This window comes from Sparus aurata, chromosome 17 (assembly GCF_900880675.1).
Source record: "Sparus aurata chromosome 17, fSpaAur1.1, whole genome shotgun sequence".
NCBI lineage: Eukaryota > Metazoa > Chordata > Actinopteri > Spariformes > Sparidae > Sparus > Sparus aurata.
In genome coordinates this window covers 33,674,418-33,687,088 of record NC_044203.1, presented here as the reverse complement: position 1 = coordinate 33,687,088, position 12,671 = coordinate 33,674,418, and the positions used below count along the sequence as shown (strand labels likewise).

Sequence of the window (12,671 nt, the reverse complement as noted above, 5' to 3'; positions counted from 1 at the left end):
TGGTCATGCATGTTCTCACAGTTGACATTTAACTGCTGTGTCTGCAGGCTCGCGAGGGCATAAATATGGCTGCAGCGTGTGCGGAGGTGACGGCAATCATTCCAGCGTTCATGTGCTTATGAAAGTGTGTGCGCGCCAGTTTGTGTGAGTGTGTGTCATAAAAAATGGAGAAGGCTAAAGTAGGCCAGAGGTTCACAAGCGCCACATGGGCTGGTGGGGTGAAGGAAACCCTGCAAAGACACCTCTCTCTCTCTCTCTCTCTCCGCTCCAACTCTGCCTTCCTCTTTGTCCTCCTCCTCCTCCTCCCTTTGCACCTCCTCAGAGCCTTTGTCTCTTCATTGTCCTTTGTCTGACTCCTCCGGCAGTACAGTGTGCGACAAGGTTTGAAAAAAAATACACCGTCGCCTAAAAGCGCAACGTGAAAATGATGAAATAAACTCGCAGATACAATCATTAAGCACCTGATATGTGTTTTAAGATGATTTATTTTCTGCTCTGAGATGAAATTTAACATCTAGTGATGATGATGATCATGATAATAGTGATAATATATGTTGTAGCTGAGCATTACAATAAATCCTCATGAACAGATTTCCATCATCACAGGTTTATCTCTGCTTATTTAAAGGGTTATACTGGTATTTTACAGCCTAGACAAAATTTTCGTCAATTGTTCACCGTCTGGTTCGTCCACTTAGAGAGAGTGTGTTGCTGCTGGCACTCAGAAGTGTCAGACAAATTATGAAAGGATCCCTAGAGATATAAAGATAGATTTTGTGTGTGGCTCAGAGCTAATCGTCCCTGTGTCGGTGGTTCGATTCCCTCGATCCTCTGGCTGCATGTTGAAGTATCCTGCACGCAGTAAAATATCTATCACCGAAACACCATTTTACTGTCGTAGCAGCTCAAGGTGGAGCAATTTAAGGTTCCCCACAGCGGGCGTCTTGAGATCATTAACGGGAGAGGATTCACAAATTCGTCTGTATTTTCCCCTAATATGTGATTTGTTTTGTGAAACATTTTTGATCTCCTTGGGCCTCAAACTGTAAATGAACCATGTAAGACGTTGAGAAAGAAAACTAATGAATGGAACAACTATATAGTCATCATGCTCCAGCGTTAAATCTTACAATGCAAAGAAATAAAAGCTATCAAATAAATGTAAGCGAGGAAAAAGTACGATATTTACCTCTAAGAGGGAGAAGAAGTATGAATTAGCATTAAATAGACATTTTCTACAAAATGGACTTTAATGCAGCACTTAGAGTAAACATAATTAGTGAGGCTACTTTCTACTACTGAATAAATAATGAGTATAAATAATGTATCTAAATATCAGTGTATTGAACTCTGCTGTAAGACAGTGGTGTGTATGATAGAACAGCTGTGCTCTGTGTGTAAAACACTGACAAATGTAAATGTATGTGTACAGATCTGACTGTAATGTGAATTTCTTGTGTAGTGAGATATCTGTGATTTTGAATATTAAAGAGGATTCTGCAGTGAGGTGGTGGGGCGATCATGTATGTTAAATAAAGAGTAAAAATAATCAATAAAAATAAATGCTTTTAAGGAGAAACATCCTAAAATGTTGTGTGTGGATGTGGATTTGAAGCTGGCGATTCTCCTTCAGCTCATTATCAGACAAACAGACAACAACAGGATGCTGCAGACATGTTTCAGACACATGTTGTTGTAATGGTTCAAATGTAAACAAAAATTCAAACCGTGGAACGTGCAGAATGTGATTCTGTGAGATCAAAGCAGCTCCACAGGATCAGCTGACGGCAAAAAGAACTTTGGTTTTGTCTCAGTGATCTTCAGAATCAACTTTAACAACTCAGCTTCAGGATACACAGACAGCACAAACCTGACACATGGTAAGTTGATTAAATTAGTACGTTTCACTCTCATCTTTCATCAGTTTTCACTGTATTCACATCTGGTGGAAGAAAAGTCTGCTGATCTGCATTTATTCACTAATAAATCGATATTTTTAAGTAAATGACTGAGCAGTAAACGTTCAGCTAGTTGTTTTGTTTATTATCCTACATGACTTTGTGTTCATAGTTTCATTACACATGTATTTAGTCTGATTAAAGATTAAGTAAAATTTTATCTTTGAAAACAAGTAAAACAATACATACAATAACCTTCATTAATAAATGGTAAATGTACGGTTAAATAAAATGTAATTAATAGGCTAGTTAACAAGCAATGACATTCTAATCAACCATTTATTTAGCAAACAGTGTCTTTTTGATTGATTTTACGTCTCTGTAGTTCTCAAAATCTTAAATTTCTCAATCAGCATCGTCTAACTTCACTGAATCAATAACTTCCCTGCACTTGAACTCTTTATTCTTCTGTTGCTGGTGTCCTGTATTAATGTGACTTGTGTCTGTCATTCTTTCCCTTTCCTATAGCCTATAAATTACAGGGAACAAGATAAAATTCGTTCTTTATCTGAGGAAGATGAGGCCACTCCCGCCTTGCCTTCCTCTCCAGTTAAGGAGGTCAATATCGTACCACACATCATCTCCTCGTCCTCGACTGACTACCTGATTCAGTCTTTTTTGGGGGAGGGCTTTTTTGGAAAAGTTGCCAAGTGCATAAAGGCAACCACCGGGGAAACAGTTGCTGTGAAGATAATGAAGAAAGGCTTGGACATCGAGGCGCAGAATGAGGTAGAGCAGAAAGTTTGTCATTTCTTCTGTGCCATCCTCAAAAATGTACTTGAAATCTAACATCTCATATGTTCCTTGCAGCTGGCCATCCTTCAACATTTGAGCGCTTTCAATTCAGACAGATACAACTTTGTCAGATGCAATAATGTATTCGTGGCCAGAGAGCGCGTCTGTATGGAGTTCCAAATGCTTGATATGACACTGTGGGACTTCCAATGGAAGAGACCATCCCCGTGTTTCAGTATGAAAGAAATCCGCCCGATACTGCATCAGGTAATGTGGCATTTCTTTACATTTGAGTTGCACCACAAGAGGTTCATGTGAAAGGCCTTCAGGAGGTCTGAGACACTAGCCAGGGGGCGATATGAAGATTTCATGTCACAATTACTCTGCCCAACATGATTGCAATTCACAATATACTATCCCGAAAATCATCTAAATATTGTTTCACTAGAAAACATGCTGGAATCACTTTAACCTCACAGTTAAATGTATTGCATGAAACAGAGAAGACGCATCCTTTTCTAGTGAAAAACAATCAAACAATCGTATAGAAGTAGTCATATATCATAAGGTCCTTCACTTGTGCAGCAAGACCTTATGATATATGACTACTTATATATGATTGTTTCTATAGTGAAAAACAATCAAATATAAGTAGTCATATATTATAAGGTCTTGCTGCACAAATGAAGGATAAATAAATGCAGTAACCTCGTCTCTACATAGAGCTTATGTAATAGAATTATGTGGAAAATGTACATGTAAATAAAATACTGGCAAATTATCGAAGGTTAATCAACATTTTGCCTGTGGTGATTTAAATATTTGTGACCTTTCATCACAAAAAAATGTTTACTCATTTCTGAAAAGAAAAGACATTTTAGATGGATAACACATCGGGTTAAATTCTTGTGGCAATTACGATCTCAGAAATTCAAATCGAAGTCTTCTAAGGCCAAATATTCATAAAATCTCATTTAAAACAGAAACACAGAAATACAAGTAATGTAAGCTTTGAGTTTGGTGATGGGAATACGAATAATTTCTTTCCTTTTATGGCACAAAATTGTTTGTAGTTTCAATAGTTGATTGCACAAAAAAAGTAACTTAATTACTTCAATCACATACAAATATGAACATTTTTAAACAAACAGCAAGCCTTTACCAAATTTAGTTAAACTTCCATCTTGATGTAGTTCACGACTCCTCAACACTGTTCAGGTATCCTTGCTATCATATTAGACTGTATTCCACTGCATTAAATCGTAAGGTGTTTCTATTTCTGTAATATTAAGTGTAGGCCTAAATAAGTGATATACCCTGAAACGACACTGAGCTCGGAGCTTACACGGCTCACTCAGCCTAAAATGTCTTCAAAACTTGGCAAAGCTCATGTCTAGAAGTATCAACTGATACGAGGCACAGTGACTGACCTTTTTTAATTATGTATTTATGACTTCAGATGGCCACAACTCTTCAGCTCCTTGAGAGCACAGGCATTGTACACACAGATCTCAAGCCAGACAACATCATGTTGGTGGACCATGTAAATGAGCCACTCAAGGTTAAAATGATCGACTTTGGCTGTGCCATGCAAGCCTCAGAGTTGGAGAGAGGCTTTTACAGACAGGCACTCCATTACAGGTAAGTAACTGGATGCATGGCTTCTTCAGGCTTTGGATGTAATTTAATTTGTAAAAATAATAATAACATTGGTATTTCGATTTCCTATCTAAGGTCTCCAGAGGTCATCCTAGGACTTCCCCTCACATCAGCTATTGACATATGGTCTCTGGGCTGCATTGTTGCAGAGCTGTTCTTGGGCCACGTGTTGTATCCTGTCAACTCTTCGTACGACATGGTCAGTGCTTTAAAATCAGCAGCAAAAGTTTTATTACAACCCATTTGCCAGAATAATTGTTGGAAAATGTACCTGTCCGCCTAACATGGCTCGTTCTTTAACTTTCTATATTTCTTTAAGTCTAAATTTCTATCTTATCTACAACGTTATAATTATGTTTTGGTTGGGTTTGGGCACAAAAACGACTTGGTTAGGGTTAGGACAAGCTTTTGTTTTGGTTTAAAATACCTGGTACTTTAGGGGTGGAAAAAAGAGGAAAAACATTCTCTAATCTTGTCAAGAACAGCATTAAATGTATTAACAAGTGAGCTTTTTGGAAGTTTTTCATTATTGATATGGACCATGTGTAACTGACATTGTTTTTCCACAACAGTTACGACACATGGAGCATACCCAGGGTCAGATACCACAGCGTCTTCTGCGCGAGGGATATGACACCAGGAGGTATTTTTGTAAGAAGAGAGGTCATCGAAATCGGTGGAGATTAAAAGTAGGAACCTTCAGTGTTTTTCCCAGAATGTCTTTCATTTGATCTCTGTCATTTCATCTGTCTTTGTCTTACCATCTTTTGTCAAATATTATTTTTCTCTTTAGACACCATCAGAATTTGGACAACGTGTTTGCACCAAGAGCCCTTTCAACTCCCTGGATGACCTCTTGATGGTAAAACGTTCCATTTGGCATTTTAGATTTTCAGTTCTTAAACGTGAACATTTGTCATAAATAAATTACCATGCGCCATGAAGATAAACTGAGATTTGAATGACCTTTGTGATTTATTCTGATTTAGTTGAGGCCACCCTGTCATCTGTCAGATGAGGACAACAATGCAGAAATGGTAGACAGAGAGAACTTCATAGAATTGCTGAAGAAGATGCTTCATCTAGATCCCAGTAAAAGGATGATACCCAGCAAGCTTTTTGATAATCCCTTTATCTCCATGAACAACCTTGCAGACAGCTATCCCAACAGCCCCTAGTAAGTCCAAACTAAAATCACAGCGTATAGAGGTAGAAGTGTGGATAAATGACTGTAGCTCCTTGATTTAATGACTTTTTTTTTTTCTTCCAGCGTGAAATCCAGCTTTGAAATGATGAAAGTCTGTCAGGAACAAAGTCTGAGCTCTGATAATAGCAGCAATACCAGTACCACATTTTCTGCCAGCCTGGAACCAAACATCTCTCTCAATAACCATTCTGTTTGGGACATTTATCAAGACAGTCCTGTCGTACTGGGGATTGCATCGGAATTCTCCCATATCTCCATCCACGAGGACCAAGGAAAAGCCCCTGCCGACAAGGAAAAGATGCCACCGGACAAATGGTCAAAAGACTCCTCTGAAACGTCACACACAAGTGGTGAAAGGTAAGTGCTGTATGACATTCCTGTACTGACCATACTACTGCAACCACCAGCCACAACTTGAGACACACCACCAATCCAAACAAGGCTTCAGACCAAGTTCACCCAAGTCATAATGATGGCACTCCCCGATGGAACTGGCCAGGAACGTCACAAAGAGCACAAGATGTTGACCCGAAATCCAAATTACCCAGATCCCAATCCAATTAAGCATGCATGGGACATTGCAGAACAAGTCCAATCCTAGGAGGCCATGAATTCGATTTGGCTCTGAGCCATCGGGGCTTGGAAACCAGACTTCTGGGGTGCACTTCCTGTGCATTTTGAGGTTGGACCTACTTGAATCAGATTTGTTCCAGCATGTCCATCAAGTGCTTAATCGGATTTGGATCTGAGGACTTTGGAGGTTAGGTCAACACCCTAACCCATTTCCTGAGCAGTCCTTGAGGTGTATCAGGACACAATGTTTTGCTGGGGGGTTACTGCCATGGGGAGGTGTACTTGGTCAAGTGTTCCTGGGGGTGGTGTGTGTCAAGTAGCATCTACATGAATGCCAAGACTTAGGCTTTCCCAACAGAACATCGCATTGTAACGAGACAATCAATGTTTAGCACTTAAAAGTTGTTTAAATGTTGTGGCTGATCGATGTACACTTGTATACATCATATGTCATTGCTCTTAAAATAGAGATATTCAAACAGTATTTGGTTTTATGCAGTAGCCCAGAAGGTAACCTGCCAGTGGAGAGGAAGGTGAAGAGTAAATGGGAGTTCCAAAGGACAGCAAGACAGAGGAGAACAAAGATGAATGATGTCTCCATACAGGCTTCAGCCAGTGTACCTCAGATCAAACTAGTCCACAGAAGAACACAGACATCAGCCACTTTTACAGTTACACATAGTTGCAGCAGGTGGGTGTTTTTAAAGTTTTCTCAGATTAAATAGATTTTGTTGTTAAAGCTCAAGAGATTCAAACACATTTCATCTGTGCAGAGCTTCACAAATTGGTTCACCAGAGAGGAAGAGGATGAAGATGAGCCTTCATCATGAGGCCCCTACAGAGGCCATAATGAAATGCGTAAGGAAGAGGAAGTGGGACTCTTACATAGCCTCAGACACTAGGAAGAGGTAAGTACTATTTAACTTATCCATACTGATTTAATTTTACTGTTGAAGTTCAAGACAATAAACCCCATTTCATCTATGCAGTCTTCCAAAAACGGATTCGCCAGAAAGGAAGAAGATGAAGATGAGCCTCCTTCATGACTCAAAAGAGGCTCCTACTGAAGCTTTGTCCAGTGTGGCCATAATGAAATATGGAAGGAAGAGGAAGTGGGACTCTTACATAGCCTCAGACACTAGGAAGAGGTAAGTACTATTTAACTTGTCTGCATTGATTTAAATTTACTGTTTAAGTTCAAGACATTAAACCCCATTTCATCTATGCAGTGCTCCAAAAACTGATTCTCCAGAGAGGAAGAAGATGAAGATGAGCCTCCTTCGTGACTCAAAAGAGGCTTCTACTGAAGCTTTGTCCCGTGAGGCCATAATGAAACACGGAAGGAAGAGGAAGTGGGACTCTTACATAGCCTCAGACACTGGGAAGAGGTAAGCACTATTTAACTTATCCATACTGATTAAATTTACTGTTGAAGTTCAAGAGATTAAACCCCATTTCATCTATGCAGTGCTCCAAAAACTGATTCGCCAGAGAGGAAGAAGATAAAGATAAGCTTTCATCATGACCCAAAAGAGGCTTGGTCCAGTGAGGTCATAATAGAATAGGGCAGCGGATGTGGGACACTTACATAGCCAAAGAGGAAGAAGTTGATATCGCATATTCTTTAAGTATTATGATGATATCTGTTAGATAAAAATTCTACCCTATTCACCTGTGGTGTCTTTCAAAAGCAGCGCCAGCAAAGCCCTGGAGGAGCACTGAGGATGGAATGAAAGAAGCAACAAGGATTGAAGTCAATGGATCCAGGGCCGAGGGTGACTTCAGGTACGTAAACAAGAAGTAACTCCTGCACAAGTAGAACAAAGACAAAACAACCTAGCATAGTTTTTAGGTCCTACCCAGAAGTACCGGTTTCTTTGCCCATCCGACACGAAACCATCTCTGGAAGGGAGTTCCCTCTTGCCCACTTGATGGAGGTGTCCAAATCACTTGGGCTTTAGAGCCTGGGCATTTAACAAAATGTAATTCCACCTGTTACAATGCAAAAAATGTTCGCTGCATTTGACTCATTTGAGAGGAGCTCTGGGCAGCAACCTTACGATGCCAAATGACCAGAAAGAATGACCTATTAACATGTTTGATTGTACTCTCCAGGTACTGCACCTTCATCCCACAATGCAAAGACATTCGGGAAAAAAAAGCTAGGTTGACTGGTTGCTCAGCTCTTTCTTCACCAGGACAGACCAATACAACGACCGCATTACTGCGGCCGCTGCACCGGTCCACCTGTCAATCTCGCGCTCCATCCTTCCCTCACTTGTGAAGGCAAGAGCTCTCCCCCAACCTGGAGGGAGTAAGCCACCTTTTTCAGGTCAAGAACCATGGCCTCGGACTTGGAGGTGCCGATTCTCATCCCAGCTGCTTCACACTTGGCTGCAAACCACCCTAGGACATGCTGAAGGTCCTGACCCGAAGGAGCCAACAAGACAACATCTGCGAAAAGCAGAGATGAGATCCAGTGGCTCCCGAACCAGACCCCCTCCGGCCCGTGGCTGCGCCTAGAAATTCTGTCCATAAAGATAATTAACCGAACCAGTGACAAAGGGCAGCCCTGCCGGAATCCAACATGCATTGGGAACAGGTCTGACTTACTGCCGGCAAAGCGAACCAAGCTCCTGCTCTGGTCGTACAGGGACTGTACAGCCCTTAGCAGAGGGCCTCTGACCCCATACCCCTGCAGCACCACCCACAGAATGCCACGAGTGACACGGTTGAACGCCTTGTACAAGTCCACAAAGCACATGTGGACTGGATGGGCAAATTTCCATGAACCCTCGAGCACCCTGCGGAGGGTATAGAGCTGGTCCAGTGTTCCACGGCCAGGGCGAAAACTGCATTGTTCCTCCTGAATCTGAGGTTTGACTATCGGCCGAATTCTCCTCTCCGGTACCCTGGAATAGACTTTCCCAGGGAGGCTGAGGAGTGTGATCCCCGGATAGTTGGAACACACCGTCTGGTCCCCCTTTTTGAAAAGAGGTACCACCATCCTGGTCTGCCAGTCCAGAGGCACTGTCCCTGACTGCCACTCTATGCTGCAGAGACGTGTCAGCCAAGACAGCCCCACAAAATCCATAGACTTGAGGTACTCAGGGTGGATCTCATCCACCCCTGGTGTCCTGCCACTAAGGAGCTACCCCACCATGTCTGCACCGTGTGTCTGTGGGTTTTCACCGGGTACTCCGGCTTCCTCCCACAATGCAAAGATTTGCAAAAAGAAGTTAGGCTGACTGGTTACTCTAAATTTTCCATAGCAGTGAATAGTTGTTTGTCTCTTTATGTCAGCCCTGTGATGAACTGGTGACTTATCCAGGGTGTACCCCACCATGTCTGCACCGTGTGTCTGTGGGTTTTCTCCGGGTACTCCGGCTTCCTCCCACAATGCAAAGACATTTGAAAAAAAAAAAAGCTAGGTCGATCACTCTAAATTGTCCCTAGGTGTAAATAGTTGTTAGTGCCTATATGTCAGCCCTGTGATGACCTGGTGGCTTATCTAGGGTATACTCCGCCGTGTCTGCACCGTGTCTGTTGGGTTATCTCCGGGTACTCCGGCTTCCTCCCACAATGCAAAGATTTGCAAAAAGAAGTTAGGCTGACTGGTTACTCTAAATTTTCCATAGCAGTGAATAGTTGTTTGTCTCTATATGTCAGCCCTGTGGTGAACTGGCGACTTCTCTAGGGTGTACCCCACCATGTCTGCACCGTGTGTCTGGATTATTATTGTTATTTATATCACCTGTCAGTGGTTTTAATGTTGTGGATGATTGTCAGCCCTGTGATGAACTGGTGACTTATTGTGGCCGTGTGGAACTGTGTGGAAACGCAAAGGGCGCGTTTTCTGATTTGCTGTTGCGTTTTCTGTTTTGTTGTTGCTTTTTCTGATTTGCCATTGTGTTTTCTGTTTTTTTGCTGTGTTTTGTGGTTTGCCTTTGTGTTTTCTGTTTTTTTTATTGTGTTTAGTAATTTGGCATTTTGTTTTCTGTTTTGCTGTTGTGTTTTGTGATTTGCCGGTGTATTTCATGTTTGGTTGTGTTTAGTCATTTGTCTTTGTGTTTTTTCTGTTTTGTTATTGTGTTTTCTGATTTGCCGTTGTGTTTTGTTTTGTTAAGTAATTTGTTGCTGTGTTTAGTAATTTGCCTTTGTGTTTTCTGTTTTGTTGTGTTTTCTAATTTGCCGTGTTTTCTGTTTTGTTGTTGTTTAGTAATTTGTCTCTGTGTTTTTTCTGTTTTGTTGTTGTGTTTTCTGATTTGCCGTTGTGTTTTCTGTTTTGTTGTGTTAAGTAATTTGTTGCTGTGTTTAGTAATTTGCCTTTGTGTTTTCTGCTTTGTTGTTGTGTTTTCTGATTTGCCATTTTGTTTTCTGTTTTGTTGTTCTGTTTACTAAATTGCTGTTGTGTTTAGTAATTTCCCATCGTGTTTTCTGATTTGCCATTGTGTTTTCTGTTTTGTTGTGTTTAGTAATTTGTTGTTGTGTTTAGTAATTTGCTGTTGTGTTTTCTGTTTTGTTGTGTTTAGTAATTTGGCATTTTGTTTTCTGTTTTGCTGTTGTGTTTTGTGTTTTGCCGTTGTGTTTTTGATTTGTTGTGTTTTCTGATTTTTCTACTAACATATTATGTTGTTTTGTAATAAGATTAATGATGTTTGGTTTGGTTGGGTTTGCAGTTAGTGACCCACTGCCTTAGTTACATTTATTTTTGTTTGCTGTTTTGATTTAAGTAGTATTTATTTTGTATCGGTCCCATGTGTTCTGTACAAGACTGTAAAAGGGAATGGGAACCAATCTGTCTCTTTTGGTGTAGAGCCGCCTTTGCTGAATAAACGATTGACATTTGCAATCCTACGCTGTCTGTCTATATCCGCCTTAAAGGGCAGTGGAACCTGTGGTTTGTGGCAACGGGGTGTTACATTATCTATTGTGTATACCACTGTGTCTGCACCTGGGCTGTGTGGGTTCTCTTCGGGTGTTCCAGCTTCAAGCCAAAGATAAGTAAAAAAAAAAAAAAAAAAAGTTACTCTAAATTGTCTACAGGTGTGGGTAGTTGTCCCTAAACATCAGCCCTGTGATGAACTGGCGACTCATCCAGAGTGTACCCCACTATTGCCCTATGTCAGCATTACAAAAAAATTGGGTGGACCCGCTAATTATTTTTACTTACATTGAAACAACAGTGCAAATAGTCATGAGAAACATACCAACAGTGTATTATCTTACCGCTCATGACAAGACAATTTGATTAGGGAAATTAGGGTTTGAAGGCGTTCCTCTTTTTTTTTTATATGACTTGTATTATTGTGTTTTAACTGTTACCTCAAATTGCAAATAAAATTATTAATTGAATATGAACTTTGTCATTTCATTTATTAAATGCCTACTCCTACCTAATACTCTCAATGATGTTCATACAATTCAATTAAGCCACAACTTTTTAGTTTGAAGAGTTTAATTTACTTTGAAAAATACAATGAAGGAGCCAAAGTGAAAATTATAAAAAGCCAATTTGGGATCTTATGGAGACTTGGGAGTTACATTGGGCCATTTTATGCAAGTCCCTGGCTACTTTAGTTATTCAGGAGAAAGGTACAGAAATGTTTTGTTGACTACAAAACTTTCATCCTTCAACACCCAACTTCAAATCATTAGCGTCATTGCTGACATTGAAAGAGGCTCGAAATTGCATCTGTACCATTTTTCCCGACGATTATGTACTCCCGCCCCATCATCTGACAAAAAAATGAAAAGAAGCCCCTTCCCATCCCCCCTCTTCCCATCACTCAGTGGGAATAATCACCCTCTGGTCCCCTCATCCCTCTAAATAACATCCTCATGGTCAATCTGCTGGCTGGAGAAATCCCCCCCTCTCGCCAGATTACAGTGCTATCTGGCCGGGATTAGGTTTTAAAAAGGACTCGTGTTGTTTCGCATCATTGCCACTTCATGTATGCACACACACGCATAGATGCTACCAGCAGAGAGCAATGCAGCAAAACAACCACACCAACAACATCTTCTCCCCTCCTCAAAGTCCATGTTTCCGGTCTTTTTGTAGGACGCTGGATGTAGAAACACAGAGTGTAATCTAATGACCAAAATGAAATTTGCAGGCTCAGTCCAAAATCACTCTGTAACCACTGATTATAGGTACAGTGCGACTTGCAGTGTTCATTTGAGTTTTTATTATATTAAATTAGTTTCACCGCTTCAGCTAAAATATATGAATATCTGAGTTAATCATTCCACAGTAGCTTTATAAGCCTATGATGTCACTACAAACTGTAGTTTACACACTGTGAACATATTTATGTGCAGATGTTTTGCAGCACCGTCCCTAATCCCAACACAAAGGCAAGACGGAAACAGGAACGGATAATCCAGTTTCTCATCCTGGAGCTGCAGTTTGTCTGAAAAACAAACATTACAAATCCTTTGTTCATCTTTTTGAGTTATTTTGGGAGGGAGTGGTGTGGACAGATAGGCTTACCTGTCAACCTGATTTTAAATATTACAAGTGTTCCTCATTTAAA

At 40.7% G+C, this 12,671-nt stretch overlaps 1 protein-coding gene across 4 annotated transcripts; it reads left to right on the top strand.

Moving 5' to 3' along the window:
- The first annotated feature begins 1,813 nt into the window (after positions 1-1,813).
- On the top strand, positions 1,814-8,687 carry LOC115566841 (homeodomain-interacting protein kinase 1-like). Of its 4 annotated transcripts, none has more exons than XM_030392864.1 (16): positions 1,814-1,880; positions 2,427-2,687; positions 2,769-2,960; positions 4,153-4,334; positions 4,428-4,551; positions 4,925-5,041; positions 5,146-5,214; positions 5,342-5,529; positions 5,623-5,916; positions 6,635-6,823; positions 6,906-7,040; positions 7,122-7,280; positions 7,362-7,520; positions 7,601-7,677; positions 7,824-7,917; positions 8,248-8,687. In XM_030392864.1, the coding sequence occupies exons 1-16, from the start codon at positions 1,878-1,880 to the stop codon at positions 8,414-8,416; spliced, it is 2,412 nt and encodes an 803-aa protein (XP_030248724.1). In that variant the 5' UTR covers positions 1,814-1,877; the 3' UTR covers positions 8,417-8,687. The 4 variants fall into 4 exon arrangements, with proteins under 4 accessions (XP_030248724.1, XP_030248723.1, XP_030248722.1 ...); XM_030392863.1 differs by having other exon boundaries at positions 6,632-6,823; positions 7,827-7,917; XM_030392862.1 differs by having other exon boundaries at positions 6,632-6,823.
- The last annotated feature ends 3,984 nt before the right edge of the window (positions 8,688-12,671 follow it).